Here is a 21,059-nt window from a genome sequence, read left to right on the forward strand (position 1 = left end):
ATGGGTTGCTTGACCCAAAAGATTCCCCACCCGTGTGTTTGAGAAATGACTGATTTCAGAGCACTCAAAGCAGAAGTGCACAGTCTTCTGGCATGAGGTCGGGTGTGCCAGGCTCAGTCTCCTTGCTTCAGCCAAAGACATGGCGAGCTGAGTCAGAGTCAGCACTAGTGGGCCGGAGCCTGACTCCAGGTCAGCTGACCTGTGCGTGACATTGCTGTGGGAGCTGGCGCTACCTTCCCCTGCTTGCATGACCCCACCTCTTGAAAAATGGCTTACCATGTCCTGCCTCCCTGGATGTGCCCTCCTGGGCCTGTGCTGTGGTGTTCACTGAGCACCTGCAGGCCTTCTGCTCCACCCCAGGAAGCCTTGAACCATGAGTGCGCGTGCCCTGGATAGTTGCTCACTCAGCAAGTCCACAGAAACCATACAGTAGCCTAGAGCCAGAGAAGTTCATACTTATTTCTACCCAGAAGAATCTTTTTTAAAAAAATTCTCTTTGTGGCATTTTAAAATAGGCAATAATCAGAAACCTCCTATTCTGTGTTAACAAAAACACAATGAGAACCGATTTTGGTGAGGAAGCTCCTGCAGTTTGGACAGCATACTGATGGTTTCAAATGGCCTGTGCTAGTGGCCTCTCCTCTCCACCTGCCAGCTGGTTCTACATTGTCGGCAAAATTGTCAGATTACCAGGAAAGAAGGAACGGCGGTTGGTCTTAACCAGCCTAATACCTCCTAAACTCCCCGCAGCTGTCTGTAACACCTCAAACAAACCAAGGCTTTCTTCCTGGTCCTTATCCAGTTAATACATGATGTGGGGACCTGTGACATCAAATCCTGTGTCACTTCACTCTTGCTGCAGTCGGGGGTCATAGTCTTCTCCCATCCCCCATCTGGCAGACCTCAGGCCAAGCTACGCGAAACAAGTTCATTGCCACCCATCCTTCATTGTTTGTTCCAAGAGACAATTACCAAGGTCTGGAATTGGTATGTGTGAAGGGCTCACCCTTTGGGACCCCATCTGGGCTGGCCTTTGTCCTTTGTCGTGGGCCACCAGATCCTAAGCATTGTGAGGGACCCCTGTTTACGTCATTACCACGTCTCACCCACGTCACATGCACTGAGCCAATGGCTTCCTCATGTCTTTGGAGTACAGAATAGTCAGGGATGGTGGCATACCACCTGCCTCCCAACAGATAGCAGGAAGAGCTTCATGGTGGGAAATTCAGCAAATCCAGCTGACATTGCTCCATGTCAGCTCAAGTCCTTGAGAGAGGGACTTCTGCTTCTAGTTCATGTGTTTCTTTTTTTTGTTTGTTTATTTTAGTTATGGACAAGACCACGGCTCAGGGCCGAAGCCCTGTGGAGGTGGCCCGAGATGTTCTGGCTGCTGTGGGGAAGAAAAAGAAAGATGTGATCCTGGCTGACCTGTTGCCTTCTTTGGCCATTTATCTGCGAACTCTGGCTCCTGGGCTCTTCTTCAGCCTCATGGCCTCCAGGGCCAGAAAGGAGCGGAAATCCAAGAACTGCTAGTAGTGCATCTGAGCTGGGATTGGGGGGCAGCACTTGCCTGAATGCAGCTGCTTGACAGGGGACAGCTGCATTTGTTGAGATACAGGTGGGAAAGATGGAACACACACTTCTAAAGATCCCTGCTGATAGAATGAGAACCAGAAAAGGCAATAGCCTTCTCAGGGGTGAGGGGTAAACCATAAGGAACAAGCGTGGAGCTAGGTTTAAACCAAGAATCTGAAATAAATGAATGAATGGTAAGAATTGTTGTCCTTAAGGGCTGAAAGCACCATGCCTTTGAATTCCAGCCTTAGCCAGCTCCTAGAAAGTGTTTCAGTCTTGAAGACAGAAGACTTCCTAATGTCACCTGACCTGGTTCTCATATTTGACTTATCTGGACCACACACCTAATGGTTTTGGCAGAGTCACCTGCAGTACTCAAGGGAAAAGGCCGTCATCATAAGAAGCTGTCACTCATATCCATTTTCAGGATCCTACAGTCCATCATCCAACACAACAAATGGGCTCCTATGTGTTCTATCTTTCCACATAACCCAAGTGATGCTTTAGTAACTAAAAGGAATTCCCTGGTTTCCCTGTGAACTCTCAGCTGGAGTCCTGTAGACCAGACCCCACTCCAAGCAGAAGATGAATTTACAGAGGACACAGCAGCCAAAAGGGAGAAGAAAACCCCACACAGTCCCAGTATCCTCTAGGAAATCAGACCCAGAAGCCCAGCCAAGTGGAGAAGGATTCTAGAGCAGCAGCGGACCCCCAGTGAGAGCAGTCATTTGTTAGCCATGCCCATTGGAACATAGCCAGAAAGGACTCCTGCTTCCACCTTTGATTTATTAAAAATACATGGTTGAGGTTCAGCGAGTAAGTCCACTTCATATCTGAAGTTTAGGATGAAACTTTTCCTATTATTTAGGCTGAAAGTGGAAATTGTGGGTATATTACATGGCTTCCCAGACTTGGAATAAAAATGTCTTGGCACGTCCTACTGGCATCTTGTACTATATCCTAACCCTGGCCCTACGGAGCTTGTATTTTAAACAGCAATCCCTGAAATAAAAATGACCAAAGCCAACCTATGCTTAGTGTTTGAGGCTTTCGAGTTTACTGGGCGCAGGAGGACGAGGAGTGGGGCATTAGACCTGGTGATCTTCCCTAGCTCTCACAAGTGCCTGAACATTCCAGGGCCCATGGTTGAAATATGGATATGGATATACTGGTTGGCTTTTCATTTTCCACATAAACTGTCTCCCTCCCTCCTAACATGGAAGAGAAAGATCTTACTGTTCACATCAGGGCTGTTAGAGCCAGGGAAGAGCTGGACCTGGGACAGCAGTAGCGGTCCCTCTAAAGCCTACTCTGAGATTGAATGATTGCCAAGTGCATAGCAGGTCCTCAGGAAAAGGCAGCAACAGGGGAAGCTGTTCCTCTAAATGGGAACGACAGAACATGTCTCCGTGGACATTTACTGATTGGCACTTTCAGCAGGGCCCGTATGCAGGGGCTGTCCTCGCCCCGTTAAACAAAATGGGCAGCAGCTGGAGACCCATGTGACCTGCGGCCCTCTAAACATACGTTTAGCAGCCACACAGTCGGTCCTCAAGAGACGGCACCAACTTCACTGTTGCAGTTCTTGCTCTGGGGGCCATTGTAGCAGCTGGGAGCCACCAAGCCATGACTGTGGTGTGGGTTGACATGCAGAGCTTGGAGCAGACACAAAGGGTCTCAACCTAGACACGACACCTGAGCCAGCTCCAAAGCCACGGGATGTTCATTTACCTCATGTTTTCAAAGACTCAAGCTCACTTTCTTAAACTCACTCTTGAAACTATATTCTACCATATAAATAGCAAATAATTTCACACAACCATTAAAATCTAGCTACCTCCAGCTGGCTGGCTGGCAGAGGCCAAGGCCCAGCTGCTCTTGAGGAGTTGGCAACGCCAGAGAGGTATTAAAGCTGCCCTTGAACCACACATATGCTCTTTTTGGCCTCAGAAGTGAAGTTGAGGACTAAAAAGGGTCAGCAACTTGAGTGTTCTTTCAAGTCCATGCGGCCCCCAAAGCATCTGGGGTGCCTCTGGAGTTGGGCACATCTCCCTGGAGAGAGTGCTGCTTGGGTCAAGATGGGGCTTGCGGAGCCTTCCAGGTCCCTCCCTGAGGGCAAGGCCCCCACCCACATGGTGTCCTGGCCAGGACCCTACTGTTGCTTTCACACAAGTGTTTGAATATGAATATCTGCCTCCAGGGCTAGTGGTGGTGCTCTGGTTCCAGTTTCTCTTTTCTGTCCTCACGGGTTTGTTTTCCCCTCTTTCATCCTTGGATGGGGGTAGGGTTGAAACGCTGGGTTGTCCTGCCTGCAGATAAACGTTCAAAGGCACTTTCCTCTTTGCTCTTTAGGCCTCCTGGTGTTTCACTGGCCCCAGGGCAGAAGCAGGCGCTTTTGTGCTTCGTGCCCAAACCAGAGTCAGGAAAGCACAACCAGACGAGTTTCCAGACAGCAGTGCTGCACATCTGTGCACTGCTGAGTGGCCACAGCTCGAGTGATTAGACGGAGCAATGAGCGCACAGCGGCCTGGGCACACTGCCCAGCACCCAGCAGGCTCCAAGGAAGCAGTGTCCCTTCCCTTTTTCATTGGGGACGACAGCTACTGAACCAGATGTGAACACTTTGGAGGGAACTGATAGGCTAACAAGAGAGAGTAAGTGTTTATAGTGGTCTGCTCCTCTGCATTTCCTGATGAGCTTTTAGAGAGGCTCTTTGCTCTTCTCTGAAATTGGGGTGAGACACTGGGCAGCTCAAAGACTCGTGTAATTGGATTAATGGCATGATGCATTCATGGATATGGGCACACGCAGGAGTCATGTGTACATACACTTTGCAGAGAAGGGACCAGCTGACCTGACCTTTGTTTCCCACTTGGCAGTTAAGGCTGTTTCTTTAAGAGCATTGTGGCACATCACCAGGGAGCTATCCCACTCATCAGTGACGTGTGAGTCGGAAGGTGGCACAGAGAAGGGAAGGCCTTCCAGGCACAGGTGTGGTCCTGCCGCTCCCCTTCCCAGCTGACTTGGGGCACTGCTCATGTAGAGGCCTGGAACATCAAATTCCTGCCCTGTGCTCCACAGCAGCCCTAAGGCCTCGCCTTGGCAGGGAACACGTAGCTGAGGTGCTATTTCAGAATCTGGGCTTGTCCACCTGACAAAAATCGCTTTGTTCAGTGCAGCTGGAGCCAGCCTGTTTGCACTTGGCTTCTATTCTGGTGAGGACTTCTCAGCTGACCTGACCGAGATGGCTACTGCTTGTCCACTTCCAGCCACCTCCCCCTTGAAAGTCTGATTTGCAGGCAGAGCACAGGGCTCCCTTTCCAAATCTGAGCCATTTATTACAAAAGCACCTTACCATTCCTGCCCAGCCGGCTTGGGAACCAGCAGTCAGACACCCAAGGGTAGTGTGCACTGCACAGGCGACTCCAGGTGTTTGTCTAGGATCACTACCGATTTATCATTGTTCCAGATGACCAGACTGCCGTGTACACAGTAGTGTGCCCCAACACCATTTTGCCACCCAGCATTCAGCTGAGTGATTAGTATTTTTAGGTCCCTTGGAATTAAAGTTTTTCAAACTCATTACGGACCATGGTCCATTTTGAAGTCTTTTAAAAGGTCCGGATCTCCCCTTGTAATAAATGGATCAATCGCCCTCGACCTCCTGAACGCCTTTCCATGTACCCCTTAATTATTCTCTGGTGTCAGATCTTCCCAACGAATCCTTTAAAATTAGGTGACTTCTTAAAGATGGGCCCTTCAAAAGGAAGTGCCATGTAGTTCTTCAGGGAAGAATGAGAGCAGGTCTTAGGAAGGTTGCCGGTAAGACAGGGGACCTGACATCTTTGTGGAAGGGAAGGTTTTTCATTTATCTAACACCTTAGAGGGGATATGGAGGATGGTGTGTAACATGCCCTTTGCTATGAGGGAGGGGCTCAGGAGCTGGCTCCTGTGGAATGGGAGATCTGGGAGAGGCAGTGGGCTTGAACTCCAGGTCACATCAGGAACAGCTTCGAGGCTTTGAAAAAAATACAGATGTTCCACCTGTGTGTCCTAAATGAGAATCTTTGGACAGGAGGTCCCAGGCCTCCACTCTACATGGACCCATGTGGAAACCCAGTGACCTCTAGGCCTCGTCACCTGATCCTACCATGTCCCCAAATAGCATTTAGCAGTGCTGGCCTTGAAAAGGAGGCTGGCATGAGCTGTGCGACTGCTCTGGAAGGGGTCTGGGCCTGCCTTGCTCAAAGGACTGTTCTTGCTGCGAATGGTGATCCCAGGTCGCAACAAGGAACAGGGCGGCACCCATGGTGCCCACGGCTACCACGTGCCAGCTACCACCTGGAGCTGTCTGCAGCAGCTGTAGGCAGTAATGGAAAGAGAAGACACCTGAAGTTGAAATTCTCATAATTTTAATGGTCAATAGCTTCTGGTTGGCTCTGGATGGTACAGTTAAACGATATACTTAAAGACCTCCCCCCACCCCCACCCCGCAAGCGCATTCACACCCCCTCAGTAGCGTTGCCATCAACATTCCATTGCCTGGTCAGACTTCCACACCTCAGACCCCCTGTGGGTTATGGAAATCCACATCTTAGTGTAATGAGTTGAAAAACCCTTGGTACACCTGTGACCTGTGTTATTTTTTTTAAAATAACAAATATTAAACCAAACACCTTCCCAGGCTCCGCTGCCTCACAGAGCAAAAAAATGTTACTGTGGCAATCTGAATACTCTTGTCTCTCCTGGGCTGGGCTGTTTGCTCCTCTGCCTGTCCTACTGAAATCATACGGCGTAGAGTTCGTAAATCTTCTTTACACAGTACACCAGGGCGGCCAGTGCTATCGTGTTGTGCAGTCTCTTTCTGTGCAAGTCGTCCTTCCGGACCAGCACCACCGGGGTAGAGGAAGTGAGTGTGTGCAGGGGCAGGCGGGACAGTTTATAGGCGTCGTACTCCACTTGGTACTTGCAGCAGGGGTCAAACTGCCAGGAGATCCCGTAGAGGGTGCAGCAGGCCAGGCTGAGCACGCCTGCGGGCAGGGAGATGTAGTGGGAGTAATCTAAGGGCAGCGCCAATGGGGTGAAGAGGCAGGCGGTACCCGCTAGCACGGTGGTCTTGTGCAGGCAATTGCCCACAGTGATCCAGCGGGCCGTCTCATCACCGATGCGCGTGGGCTCGATCACGATGTACTTGTACTGGGCTTCCAGGGCCTGCTCCAGCTCATATTCAAACTGGTCTTGGGCATTCTCCCCATTGTAGATCTCATGCACAATGTAACAGTCTGTGGCCGACAAGCTCACCCTTGGGGAGTTGGGGGGGGTGGGAGGAGAAAGAGGAGACAGTTAGGCTGAGAAGCACTCACCGCACTTCTGTGCTGAGACCCTGGGGAGAAGTCCATGGCTGAAGTCTGGGGCCTCAGGCTCACCAGAGAGTCTGAGGGCACCATGTCTCGCTTATGTTATCTTCCTTGGAACCCAATACACAAGGTGACTCAGTTAAAAAAAATTTTTTTTCTGGAAGAGTAAAATACTGAAATGTAGAAAGACAAAGGAAAAGGAGTACCCAGATCTCTAAGATGACTGCCTGCAAGGTGTACCAAACCTGGCGGTTAACTCAAGGCAGTGGAGTGAAGTTTGCAAAGGAGCCCAGAGGAAGAATGTTTTGCCTGGCATGCTGTTAACACAGAGGCCTAAGGTCGGAAAATGAAACGTGGTCTTGGTTAACCAGAGCAGGTGGAGGACGAATCTTCGATGGAAACCAACAGACCCATGGCTGGCTGTGCCAAACACTCTACCCTCTGCAAGGCTCAAAAGTAGTCATCCCTGGCCTGCAGAACACAAGACAGATAGGGTTGTCTTTTCCTTGGATGACAGAGAACAAAACTCCTCTGGCCACCATGGGAGGACAAGCTGCAGAAAACACCCGAGGCCAGCAGCCCCAAGAACACCAGCACACAGCTTAGGAAAAGAAGCCCTCTGATTCAACTAGGAAAAGACAATGCCTCAAGAACAGGGACAATGGAATTTAGTGTAAGAGGGACCTTAAGGGCCCCCAGAGGCTCCCACCCATACTGACCCTGTACCACCAGGACTCTGTATGGATTGCCAGGAAACGTTTCTCTCTCACACAAAAGAAACACTGTTCACAAAGACCCACTTCACGTGGCTGAGCTGATCCAACTCCTAGGACTAGGGATGGGTGACCTGACCCTCACCGGTGGAAGATAAATCCGGAGGCCAGAGACTCAGCTGGCCAGCGAGTGAGCTGTGACCATGGGCCATGGGGGCATTTTAGGTGGTTTCGGGATTCTATTTGAGGCCTCTTCAGTGCAAACTTTGCATCCAAAGCAGAATCTTTCCACACCCCTGATGGGCAAACCTAAATATAGACCTGTACACTCCTTGTCATTTCCATTTGGCTTGTTTCAGCCTGTCCAGATCCTTCTGAATTTCCATACCGTCATCCAACATATACCGTTTCTCCTAGTTTTGTGTTCTTAGTTCATCTGGTCAAAAGCCTTCATACCAGCCTCTGAGGGGGAACACCGCTAAACACAGCTCTTGAAGCTGGATCAAGCCACTTAAGCCAACACACCAGGCAGCACAGAGCACCTTTCCCATGCCTCAGGGAAAAGTAGCCCCTTCCTTTCAGCGACCCCTGGTCTCTGGGCTGGTCAGACCACCACAAAGGAGACCCCCCGCCACCTGGCTCCTGATGCTCACTGCTCCCCCCACCCCAGTCCAACCCCCTCTAACTGGGGCTCTGGACTGGCATACTGAGCCATACAGCCATACAAAGGTGAAGGCAGCCCATGCACCTGAGCTCCGATCATCCAAGTAGCACAGCCCTAAGTGCTCAAGGACACGAGGCCCACCGGCCCCACACATCCCAGGCCTGCACACCAGGCAGAGTGAAGCCACGGGGAGCTGGCTTGTCATTGACTGCACACATTAAGGACAAGTGAAGGCTTCTAAAACAAGGCCACCTCCAGAACCTCTAGGTCCTAGCCTGCCTTCAAAGATGAAATTGCATGTTAAGTATGGTGAAAACTGGAATGTTGTGGGCACACTTCCAGGAGAAAGGACAGGTGATCAAAGAGTGAGACCAATGAGCACCACTGCTAGCTATCACTCACAGGCAGGATTCGGCACGATAAAAACTACTTTTAGACAACAAATAAGTAAACCTCAGAGGCAGAGTTTCACTGTCAGAAAAACAACTGGTCAATACTCTCCTGTGTTCACATCAGAAATGAAGTCACTGGTAATGGGCTGACTGTGCCCTCAAGTGCAGGGAGAGAAGCATCCTCCAGGAGGGCCTCCGTGCCCAGGTGGGAACAACTTGAGCAAAAGGCACTGCTGGCTGGGACCTGGGCAGAGGGAATTCTTTATCCTGAAAAAGTAACTGTAATTAAGCTGGGCTCTGAGACGCCTAATTAAATCACAGGCCCTAATTAAACGGTGTGCACGGGGGAGAAACTGTTCTCTGAGGGTCAGACAAGAAGCCTCCTGAATATGGGACACTGCCAAAGCAGCTCCCTACAATGTGCCAGTAGTTGGGGCTGCCTCTCCAGGATGAGTTAATGACCTATTTCTGGAAGAATCCACCGGAAGTTGATGAAATAGGAAAAGGACGGTTTTCCCTTTCAAGGCTTTCATTTGGGTTTAATTCAGGGAGGGGAGATAGAGCTTGTTTCAGTTCTTCCAAGAAAGACTCAGCACTGTAGAAACCACCTTTAGCAAAGAAGCAAACCTAAGAGGCACAGTCTCATGCTGACTAGATAAGTCACAGAACAAATGAAGTCACTGGTAATGGGCCGACAGCCCCCATGGGCACAGGGCCAAGAAGAGGACTCGTTCCCAGACAGCTCAGACTTCCCATGTGCTCTCAAGCTGTGAAGAGGACACACTTCCAAGTCAGTGTGTGTCCCACTGACTGGCAAGGTGAGGCCAGGGATGCCTTTCTGGCCCCAAAGTCCCTCTAGAACATTTAAAGCAAAACATGGGTATCAAGGTTGGGATTACAGAATGTTCCTGCCCAAACCCAAAATCTACCTCAGTTTACAGTGCCTTCTCTGTCCAGCAGATTGTAGCCATCCTGAATGTTGTGAAAAAGTATGTTGAGGCCAATAAGAAAATGCCCGTTGAGGGCAGCCCTGGTGGCGCAGCGGTTTAGTGCTGCCTGCAGCCTGGGGTGTGATCCTGGAGACCTGGGATCAAGTCCCATGTCGGGCTCCCTGCATGGAGCCCGCTTCTCCCTCTGCCTGTGTCTCTGGCTCTCTCTCTCTCTGTGTCTCTCATGAATAAATAAATAAAATCTTAAAAAAAAAAAAAAGAAAAAGAAAATGCCCGTTGAAACTCTAGTGTCTGGAACAGAGTGTTCCGTTTTGGAAACACATCAGCGAGCAGATCCCACCCCCACCTCCCCCAGCCCCCTGCTGCCCTCCCTTCTGCAAACCCAGCTGGCCTCCATCCTAGGGGCAGGCATGGTGGGCAGGGGACTCTTCTGCTGCTTGTTGAGACAGATGAGTAGGTGTGTCCATAGGTCCCCTTCAAGCCTGACAGTGAGTGAGAGGCCAGTACCCTACAGGTTCCTGTCTCACTATTGTTGTCACATGTGCCCAGCATCAGGCCCAACAGCGCAGGAACAGTGAGTTGTTCACCCCCTGCTTTCTGGCTATGGGCAGCCACAAACAACACAGCTCAGACAAGTATGTGTAGACACAGGTGTGCTCATCCAATACATACACCCAACCTTGCCACAGCATGCCACAGCTGCCTGAAGTCCCAACAGCTTACTGTGGGCAGGTCACCCCACTCCCACCCGGTCACCATGAATCAGCCCCCATAGTGTAAAAACAAGAGCCACATTGAAGTAACTTTCTAGGTGACTTCAAACAAGTCAACCTCTGAAGCCAGCCCAGTAGGTAGTGCCATACACACTGTCTTGACACTCATGAATTTTGCTTTTTTTTATTTTTTTTTTTAAGATTTATTTATTCATTCATTCAGAGAGAGCGGAGAGAGAGGCAGAGACACAGGCGGAGGGAGAAGCAGGCTCCATGCAGGAAGCCCGATGCAGGACTCGATCCCGGGTCTCCAGGATCACACCCCAGGCTGCAGGCGGCGCTAAACCACTGCGCCACCAGGGCTGCCCATGAATTCTGCTCTTAAAGCCAAACTGCTGTACCCAAATTCAGGAGACTGTCTCATTGGGAAAGGATGTAATCTGAAATCTTTTTTTTTTTTTTAAATTTTTTTTTTTAATTTATGATAGGCACACAGTGAGAGAGAGAGAGGCAGAGACACAGGCAGAGGGAGAAGCAGGCTCCATGCACCGGGAGCCCGACGTGGGATTCGATCCCGGGTCTCCAGGATCGCGCCCTGGGCCAAAGGCAGGCGCTAAACCGCCGTGCCACCCAGGGATCCCCTGTAATCTGAAATCTTGAGAAGTAGATTTCCAAGATTCTATATGCTACACATGGAAGGAGACACAAAAGTTCAACACACACACACACACACACACACACACACACACACCAGAGGCCCCATTTGTTAGAGGCTCCCCTATCAAGCAATCAACATCTACTCCTTCTATCTGGGCTCTGACAGTTGAGGTGTGAGGTCTCTGCAAATATAGGTTTTAAAAGCTGCCCAAGGGCAGCCCGGGTGGCTCAGCGGTTTAGCGCTGCCTTCAGTCCAGGTTGTCATCCTGGAGACCCAGGATCAAGTCCCATGTTGGGCTTCCTGCATGGAGCCTGCTTCTCCCTCTGCCTGTGTCTCTGCCTCTCTCTCTGTGTCTCTCATGAATAAATAAATAAAATCTTAAAAAAAAAAAAAGCTGCCCGAAGGGATGCCTTGGTGGCTCAGTGGTTGAGTGTCAGCCTTCAGTTCAGGTGATCCAGGGTCCTGGGATGGAGTCCCGCATCAGGCTCCCCAGAGGGAGCCTGCTTCTCCATCTGCCTGTGTCTCTGCAGCTTTCTCGGTGTCTCTCATGAATAAATTAAATAAATTAAATTAAATTAAATTAAATTAAATTAAATCTGCCTGGACCACTGGATCCAGTCTGCATGGTTGCCATGGGTTGTTACTTCAGAAACCTGGTGGCAAGTACTCCCAGAGAGAGCTATGTCTGCCACCACCCAACTACTCCAATGCCCACCCCCACGTGGCATGTTTTTGCTTCCAGGTCACATGTAACTCAACTATGGAAGGAAACACCCAAGCCCTAACTAGAGCCATGGTACACAAATGCAGATCAAAAACAAAACAAAACAAAACAAAAAGCTAATAGGAGTCCTAAAGACTCTTCAGAGACTGTATTTTTGCTTTTCACAGCAAGTGTGAAATGACCAGTAAGAAGAGTGCATAAAAAAGAGTTCATGTAGAACTGTCTGGTGGCTCAGTCAATTGAGCACCCGGCTCTTGGTTTCACCTCAGGTCATGATCTCAGGGTCCTGGGATCAAGCGCCAAGTTGAGCTCTGCACTCAGCTCTGCACTCCCTCTGCTCCTCCCCACTACTTGGCATGAGGGTGTGGGTGTGGGTGTGCATGTGCGCATGCTCTCTCTCTCTCTCTCAAACCAATCTTTTTTTTTTTTTTAAAGTTCATGTAAAAAAAGAGAAAGAGCACTGATGGAAAAGTATCCAAGAAATAAAGTGAAGAAAACAAGTACAGGACAGTGATCATATTATGGTATCTTTAGTGTACTTTTAAAAAGGTACACACTTTTACATGCACAGAACATTTCTGAAAATACAAAGACCTGAAAATTAGGACTATTGCTGGGGAGAAGTATGGAGTGGCTCCAGAAAGAAAAGGGGTCTCTTTTACCAAATAACTTTTAAACCTTTTGAATTTAGCACGATCCATGGTACTTATGGACCCCTGTAGAGTCATGTTCTTAAACTCCCTCTGCCAGTGCTGAGATCAGTTTGCATGTTGAGCCCTTAACTAGCCTGTGGAGCAGAGCATCAAGGCATCTGAGCTGGAGGGGCTGCTGTGGATGCTGCCTCAGGATCATGGGCACTTGTGAGTAGGGCTCTTGAATCAACCTCCCTTCCTCTGCCTTCAACGAGAGCGGGCCTGAGACCTTCCCCTCTCCTCCTCTGTATCCACGCTGATGGTAGTCTGGAAACTGTCATCAGAACGCTGGCTTTCTGGTGAAAAGGTGGCCATAATGAAGAATCAACCTGCTGAACTCCATTCCCCGGATGTGGGTGCCCTCTGTGCACCTGACAGCCTGCCCAGCATGTAGCTGTGTGGTCCCCTGTATAGGGGACTGGGAAGCTGGTCTCAGAAGAATCTGAATTTTTTTTTTTTAAGGTTTTATTTATTCATTAGAGACACAGAGAGAAAGAGAGGCAGAGACACAGGCAGTGGGAGAAGCAGGCTCCATGCAGGAAGCCCGATGCAGGACTCGATCCCAAGAGCACACTCTGAGCCAATGGCAGGCACTAAACCGCTGAGCCACCCAGGGATCCCCAGGAATCCGAAATTGTAAAAGTGGTCTCAAACATGGGATCCCCAAGGTCTGGAGATAACTCCCAAAAGTCAGAGCGGCGCAAAAATGTTCCGCGCAGCACCGTATGGGGAGATGGATGAACCAGGCTGTTCCTCCACCAGAGGGGAAATGGAGGTACAGCTGAATCCCTCACTTGTAAGGTGGAGAAAACAGCTCCAGAACACACAGATGGACACCTCACATACACATTCAGTAGTTCACAGAACCAAAGGATATGCTATACTTAGGAATGTTCTCTTGTGTGCTATGAAGAAAAGCAAGGAAATGACAAGTCATGAGTGAGGGTGCCTGTGGGAACATGGGGCCAGGATAATGCTAGTTACTACTTAAGCTAAGCAGGGAGCACATGGGTTTATTAACGGTCTTCAAATCATGACACAGAAAATGCACTGTCCCAACCAGGTAAGCGTACATTCAGTAGCGCGAGGTACCTTCACACTATCGTGCAACCCATCTCCAGAATGGCTTCACCTTGCAAAAACTCTGTCCCCAATGCTTCTACTTTGTGTATCTGTGAATCTGGCCACCTTAGGTACCAGACATAAGTGACATCATACAGTATTTATCCTTTTGCAATTGGCTCACTCAACTTGACATGTTTTCAAGGTTCAATCATGCTATACAGCATGAGTCAGAACTTCTCTTCTTTTTAAGGATGAATAAAGAATATTCCATCGTACGTCTATACACTTGTTCATCCATCGATCATGCTTGGGCTACTTCCGCCTTCTAGCTATTGGGAATAATGCTTCTGTGAAGATGGTATAAAATTATCGGCTCAAATTTCCAATTTCAATTCGTTTAGATATACATCTAGAAGTAGAATTGTTGGACCGTGTGGTAATTCTACTTTGACCTGTTTGAGGAGCCACCACATTATCTTCCACCATGGCTGCATCCCTTTACGTTCCCACCAAAAGAGCACGAGGGTTCCAACCACTCCCTGTCCTCATAAATACTTATAATGGTCTGTTTTGAACAGCAGCCATCCTGACAGGTGTGAAGTGGTATCTCATTGTGGTTTTGATGAGTACTTTTCAGTAACAGCTTTACTGAGACAAGTCCATGCCGGACAATTCACCCATCTGGAGTGTACCATTCAGGGGCTTAGCACCTTCACTACCTTGTGCAACAAACACCACAATCAATTTTGGAGTATTTCCATCACCCCAAAAAGAAATCCCATCGCTCCCCATTTCTCCTGACCCTCCCAGCCCCTGGCAAGCTGGGGCTTACTGACTCAATGGACTCACCTATTCTGGACATTCCATTAAATGAGATCATGTTGGGGCCTTTTGTGACTGGCTTCTTTCATTTAGTGTAATGTTTTCAAGGGTCAGACATATGGTAGCAAGTTTATAGCTTTTCACATGTCAGAAACATACTTTTGATATATTTAACATACAATTTTTAAAAATCCAAAATAGAACATCTGGAGGGAAGTATTTAAGATGCTGTACACGAAGAAAGGTCAACAGTAGTTTTCTTTGGATGGTGGCCTAGCAGGGGACTAAAATTTTATTTTCCTTCATTCGTTTCTGTATTTTCCAAAGAAGAAAACAAATGAGCATGTGCTTCTTTTATAATGGGAAACTTGTCAACTTTTTCATAAAAAGAAAACTCAACAGCCCTGGATCCCATGGGGTGATGAGACCACACAGCTGAGGTGAGCAGGAAGGAGCCCATCTGGCTCTAAAGTGTCTCCGAGCTTGCGGAGAAGCCCACAATACCAGGGAATAAGCCCACCACTGCGAGTCTGGGCATAGGCAGCATCTCATGGCTGAGATATCCCGCTGGTCTCACACCCCAGCAGTCCTGCCAGTGAGTGGGAGGAAAAATCCATTTCCCTGTCCGCTCAAGCCAGCACTGGCCAAGGAGCCGTGCAAGCCACCATAACGTTCTGGTCATGGCAGAACCAGAAGAACCTAACCTAACTATAGCAGAGGCACCTGCTTTAGGCCCATTGCCTGGAATGGGCCCTGGGCTCCCAGGCAGGCCAGGGTAAGAACTCCCATCTGAAATACCAAGGAGGTCAATTTGGAGCTCTGTGTTTTCACCATAGTACACCTAGCACTGGGCCTGACTGTGATAGGTTAGCAACAGACATTAGTGGAAGCTCATCTGAACTGAGTGGCAGGAGAAAAACAATTATAGTAATTAAGAGAGCTGGTGGGTGAAAAATTAAACTAAGTCCATATGTCAGGTTGCTTTCCACCTAGTAAGCATGTGGCCACTTCATTACCTACGATATGTGAGGTGCTGGACTTTACCTCTACCCCCTCCTACCCGCCCCCGATCTAGGTGAACACACCTTTGGCTAATCAAAAATTGCTTCCTTGGGAAGCAAAGAAAGCAGTAGGATTCTACACTGTGGATGTAAAGGCCAATTAGGACAGAGGCACGTAGCCCCAAATATTGAGGATGGTTCCAAAGAGGCCAAGGACTTCCACAGGCACATGGCATTTTGCTCTGTTTCAGAGAAAGCCATATCCAGGAGAGCACACTTTCCTTCCGGGCACTCTGGTAACTGGGCAGCTCTGCTGTGGGGAAAAAGAACACAGCACACCACATGTGGGAGGTCAAGAGACCTGGATTCAAGTTCCCTCTCAGTTACTCGCTGGCTTTGTATCCAAGGACAAAAGACCTTGCTGCTCTAAGCCAGGTTGCCTCATGTCAAACAGGGCAAAGGCCCTGGCTCTTACCAAGTGCTGCAGTGAGGGTGGAATGGGGCCGGCTCTGCCAACCACAACAGCTGCAAAGTACCACCCCAGTGTAAGGGCCATGAGGCCGTGTATATATTAACTACAATTGTAAAGTAAAAAATCCAGTTCCTTGGGAGCAGGAGCCACCCTTCAAACACTCCACAGCCACCTGTGGCTCCTGGCTACCCTAATGGATACAGAACACCCAGCATGGATACAGAATGTTTCCATTATGGCGGAAAATCCAACTCAATAGCCCTGAGCTAAAGGACTCTTCCGACTCTACTAAGTGAAGATTGGCTTTCCTAAGAACTCCATGGCCTGTAACACTGCTGCTGGCAACAGGGACAGAACATCAGTGGCGGCTGGGAGATGCCTGGGTGTTCACTCTGTGGAGTACCTCCTCCCTCCTCCCACTGCCCCTGCTCCCTGAGGCCCAGGACACAGAAGCCAAACTCAGGCCTGGCCTTGGCCTCCTCCTCCCCTCCCTGCATACAAGATCATCCTGCCCTTCTTCAGAAAGTTGGGTCTGAGCTGGAATGTGACCTAAAGGACTATACCACTGAGGCACGAGGTATTGTTGCTGGAATCTAGACTGCTCAAGTCAATCAAGGAAAATGGAAATTCATGCCTTAAGAGGATGAACTCCAGCAGATGATCTTAACTTGCAATATCCAATATCCGGGATCAGCATCTGGCCCAAGCGTGCACGACTCCACCTTCTGGTAGCCAGCTGAGGAGAACCCACACACCTAGAGATGGGTATGGATGCTGTACCTGTGTGGCTCATCCAGACCAGGAGGAAAGAAACATTTTTACCACACAGTAGGGCCAGAAGGCAGTTTTCCTTTTGAGAAAAATACCAAAAAACAACCAAACAAAAAACAACCCAGACCACTCAGTGTCCTCAACTCTAAAAGGAAAGGATCAGATCAGAATGAGGAGAATGTCACTCCTGGAATGTGAGCCACCTGCCTCCATGGCTTGTGGCCCATCTGTTCAGCTGGACTGGGAACTAAACCCTCCACCAGCCATCCAGGATCACATCTATACGATTCACATATTAAAGCAAAGCAAAGCTGTCAAAAAAAATGGAGGTCCTGGGAAAGAAGGTACGGTACAGAATGATGTAGATGTAATCCCATGGAACTGGTTGCCTAAAGCTTGGGCAGATGGCTGCACAAGCCAAGGAAGAGAAGGGCTACAAAAAGTGAGTTCCCCCTACAACCTGAGCGTTTAGTACAGTATGCCCGGCCCTCTGAACACCCCAGGCCTTAAACGGCACCGCTGCCTTGCATCATGATCAGAATCAGATCGAGTACATCTTCATGTGATGAGAAAAACAGGAACTGAGAGCATGTGGCTATACTCACATTCCAACAATCACGGAGAACTCAGGGATGCTCAGAGGCCCTGAGGGAGTGAAGACAAGCAGCCCGAGTAGGACAGGCGGGACCGTCTGTGAGCTGGTCCAGGGTGGCACCCAAGTGGCAGAACACACAGATACCTGCACTGGGCCTTCCTAGATGGGCAAGTGTGTCTCAAAGACGCCGACAGGACAAGTGGCAATCTGTTTCGTGTGCTCGCTGCCAGTGTGCTGAATTTTGGACAAGAATTCAGGTTACAGCTCAGAGTCTGATGTTCTTCATTACAAACACTGTGGAGTCCCTGGATTTAATGGAGTGGAGAGAAAAATCAACATGCAAGCAGCTAGCATTTTGCTATTTCCACCCCTTTCCTCTTTTAGTCTAGACCAGTGTTGTTGTATCAATAGAACTTTCTGCAGTGATGGAGGTGTTCTCTATCTGCCCTATCTAACATGGTAGCCCCAAGCCCCATGTGGCTACTGAGCACTTGAAAAGTGACTAGTGTGACTAAGGAGCTGAACTTTTTCATCTTATTAACTTTTATTTAATTAATTTTTTTAAGGTAATCTCTACACCCAATGTGGGCCTCAAACTCAAAACCCGAAGGTGAAGAGTGGCATACGCTACTGACTGAGCCAGCCAGATACCCTTGTTTTTAATTAATTTAAATTTAATTGCCACATGTGACTAGTAGCTCCTGAATGAACACAGTTCTAGACTCAAGAACCAGGTAAAGAATTCACACATTGTGTATTCTAAAGTGAACCACCATTAACACACAGTTGATGTCAGTAATTCCAGTGGACAGTCTGGCCCTGGGCAGGGCCTTTTAAACATGTCATGCTTCAGAGCTGGCAGCCACTGGCGAATCTGGAAAGTTTGCCCAGAGTGTTGCTCTGCTCCAGCCCCTGCCCCACACCAAGCAATGCGTCCTTCACTTTCAGCATAAAGCAGACTCCAGCTGGGTGTGTCAAGCAATTCTGGAAAGTGGTCTTACAATGTGAAGCTGAGATCTGAGTCAGCACAAATGTGACATGGAACAAACTCATCGCAGAGAGCCATAAACAGCCTATTTCAGTCGTAAGAGGCAATAACATGCTTGGGCTTCTTAATCTACCATGCTGGGCAATCAATTAATCCAGCCTGCCCCACCCGAACAGTCTTTCCACCCACTGAGCAGGAATGGAGGTGTGCCCAGAAGTTAGCTAGCTGGCCCAGCAGCGGGTTATGTTTCCATCCCCTGCTCAGTGTGGGAGGATCTTAGGGGAACTGGGTTCAGACAAATGACTTCTCCAACAGAGCCTGGCTAGGGCCGCACAGCAAAGGCAAAGAGAAGGGTTCCCCCCAGCCACACACCACCGTATCTGTAAGAAAAGAGAGATGGTGCCACCCGAATCACAAAACCTGATGCCCCATTCCTGGCTGACATACAGCATCTGCATGTGTGAGCAGAGCTTTCAGTTCCAGGCCAAAGGTTGCAACCTGCACACTTAAGGAGACTAGGGAGGTAAATGCAATGAGTCAAGCTGTCAGGTGAGTAATGAACTAGAAAGCACTTGCCCTGACCAAAAAAAAGGCAGCCACTACTGAACTTTTCAAGGAGAGTTTTATGTGAAATCTTTCAACTTACAAGTATTGTCAAGTAATTTAAATTATTTTTGAAAACTGAAGACTAACAGTCAAGGGTTGGATTCAGCCTATGGGCTGCTAGTTTGCAAACTCAGTTTTGAATTAATGCCAACCAAGGAGATAAAATCCCCAGTATCTGATTTCTTAGATCAATAAAAGCTTAACTTGTGCTGGTACAGCCCTTGTAGGATGTCTAGGACAACCCCATTTGGCCCTTCCAGTTGTTTTTCTCCAGTAAGGAGAAACATCTTTCTCTCAGTTACTCTGGCTTTTCCAAACAGGTTAGTTCCTATTACTAAAGGATTAATGTTCCCATTGAAGATCTTGAAAACGTTCGCCAGGTTTAAAGGCCATCTGGAAACTATCGAGGTTAAACTTCTTTAACTTCTTCCTATAGTCTGATCTAAGAAATAGCAGATGGCAGTTGGAAAAACAAAATATCTGCTTGCCATTCACTGCTTTTCCACGGAAGCGGAAATGCTGAACAGATAACATTGGATAACTCTGAGCTTAAGAATAAAATGCAAGCTGGCCTATCACAACTACCAAACAGGAAGAATCTTCTGAGCTGAGAAAACCATCTGCAGGCACCAGCAATGAATGTGATAGAAAGAAAGAAGAAAGAAAAGAAAAGAAAAGAAAAGAAAAGAAAAGAAAAGAAAAGAAAAGAAAAGAAAAGAAAAAAGAAAGGAGAAGAAAGAAAAGAATGAGGGTAGTTGAGAGAGAACTTTTCTATTTAATAAACCTCTCCAAAGAGACAAATGAAGAAAAAAAAAAAAAAAAAAAAAAGCAAACACCAAACTTTCTTCCTGACCTCTGCTATACCAACCAGGCCGTAACAAAATGGACAGAGCAGCTGAATCCAGGTGACTTCCTCAATACACATCCTTCCCCAAATTTCTAGTACCTGGACAGTTTCCAGTGCCTTCTACGAGCTGAAACTGCTTTCCTGAAGCAAAAACTAAATTCAACACGAAACACAAAGACTATTTCAATCTCATCTTCTAGAAACCAGTTCTCTACATGGAGATCCACCTTGGAATAAACAAGCCCCTAGCTCATTCATTAGGGAAGGTCACTCTAAAGGACTTCCACGGCAGGGGCGCTTGCAGAGAACCCTCGAAAAGTCGCAGGAATCGAGGATTCGCGGAAGCCGCCCGCCTTCGGCCCGGGAGGCGAAGCGGGGAAGGTTAAAGCTACCCTGAGAAATGTGCAGACCGCACTGCCCTTCCCGCAGCCGGCCCACTCGGTGAAGGCTTCCCTGTCTTCTCCCTCCCGGGAGCTACTCCTCACCGCGTCAGGGGTCGCAGCCGAGAAGGCCACGCTCTCTTGGCCCGGCGGGACAGGAGCTTCGGCCGCCGCTCGGCCGCGGGATGCTAGGCGGGTCCCCTGGGCCTGCGCGGGGCGCCAGGTCCTTCCCGCGTGGCCTGGGCCCGGCCCTCGTACGGCCGCGGCCCACCTCGCCCGGCCCCGCCATCGTCACCTCCCCCGAGCCCTCCGAGAAGGCCGCTCCTCCGCGAGGAGCCAGAGCCGGCGCCGGCTCCCACCGAGATCCCGGATCAGCCGGAGCAGGGGCCCCGCGTGCCCCGCAGGGTCTGTGGAGGGCGGGTGGGCGAGCAGGGGAGCCCGGGGACGAAGGCAGGGACAGCGGCGCAGTCCCAGGAGGCCTCGCTTGCTTCCAGGCTCCTGAGCCACTCGCCCTGGGAGAGCAACAGGCCCCGAGATCTCACCTCTCTCGGGCGCTGCCGCCACTGCTGCCCGGGCCAAGACGCCTCCTTCCCCAAGCGGCCATCTTGGAGACACTCAGCTCGCAAATGTCTCGCGCCAAGGCGGCCTCGGGATAGTGGGCGGACGGAAGGGAAATGTAGTCCGGGCCTCGGCTCCTGACTGCCCGGGAAGTGGAAATCGAGCGCCTAGGAGACTACAGTGTCCACAATGCACCGCGGAGCTCGGAAGCCCCACCTCTTTGAGGTCTCCTGGGAAATGTAGTCCTCAAACCGGGTTGAGTGGAGGGAGGCATCCTGAGAAGGGTCGTAGTCAGGGCACCTTTTTAGAAATTGAAATTCCCAGAGTTCGCAGCCTGGGGAGTCATAGGCGCTCACAGGCTTGTACTGCCTTGGGCTTCAAGAGCAAAGGCGCTGAGGGAGAGTGGAAAGAAAGTGCCTACAACTCCCAGAGCGCCGCGCGGGAGGCGGTCCGGCCGCTGCCTGCTGCAGTCGCCGAGGGGCGCCGCGCTTTCCGTGCGGCCGGCCCGCCGCTTCC

General features: G+C 49.5%; 2 protein-coding genes across 7 annotated transcripts in view; one reads left to right on the forward strand and one right to left on the reverse strand.

The window, feature by feature from the left end:
* Nucleotides 1–2,606, forward strand: part of DHRS7B (dehydrogenase/reductase 7B) — a 63,460-nt gene extending 60,854 nt beyond the window's left edge. For all 5 annotated transcript variants that reach the window (XM_038537144.1, XM_038537146.1, XM_038537147.1 and 2 more), the window contains one exon: nucleotides 1,328–2,606. In XM_038537144.1, coding sequence (XP_038393072.1) covers nucleotides 1,328–1,533 — 206 coding nt within the window. In that variant the 3' untranslated portion in view covers nucleotides 1,534–2,606. The remainder of the gene's footprint in view (nucleotides 1–1,327) is intronic.
* Nucleotides 2,607–5,975: 3,369 nt separating this feature from the next.
* Nucleotides 5,976–20,693, reverse strand: TMEM11 (transmembrane protein 11). 2 transcript variants are annotated; one of them, XM_038537150.1, is made up of 3 exons: nucleotides 20,528–20,583; nucleotides 17,175–17,469; nucleotides 5,976–6,877 (listed from the first exon to the last, which is right to left on the reverse strand). In XM_038537150.1, coding segments are annotated over exons 2-3 (519 nt in total). In that variant the 5' UTR covers nucleotides 17,177–17,469; nucleotides 20,528–20,583; the 3' UTR covers nucleotides 5,976–6,360. The 2 variants fall into 2 exon arrangements, with proteins under 2 accessions (XP_038393078.1, XP_038393077.1); XM_038537149.1 differs by lacking the exon at nucleotides 17,175–17,469 and having other exon boundaries at nucleotides 20,528–20,693.
* Nucleotides 20,694–21,059: the final 366 nt, after the last annotated feature.

Source organism: Canis lupus, chromosome 5 (assembly GCF_011100685.1).
Source record: "Canis lupus familiaris isolate Mischka breed German Shepherd chromosome 5, alternate assembly UU_Cfam_GSD_1.0, whole genome shotgun sequence".
Lineage (NCBI taxonomy): Eukaryota > Metazoa > Chordata > Mammalia > Carnivora > Canidae > Canis > Canis lupus.

Coding starts and splice junctions, on each gene's coding strand:
- TMEM11 (XM_038537149.1), bottom strand. CDS start 20,589: ATGGCCGCTTGGGGAAGGAGGCGTCTTGGCCCGGGCAGCAGTGGCGGC. Junction 6,878..20,527: donor GGCGGCAGCGCCCGAGAGAG/GTGAGATCTCGG, acceptor CAACTCCCCAAG/GGTGAGCTTGTCGGCCACAG.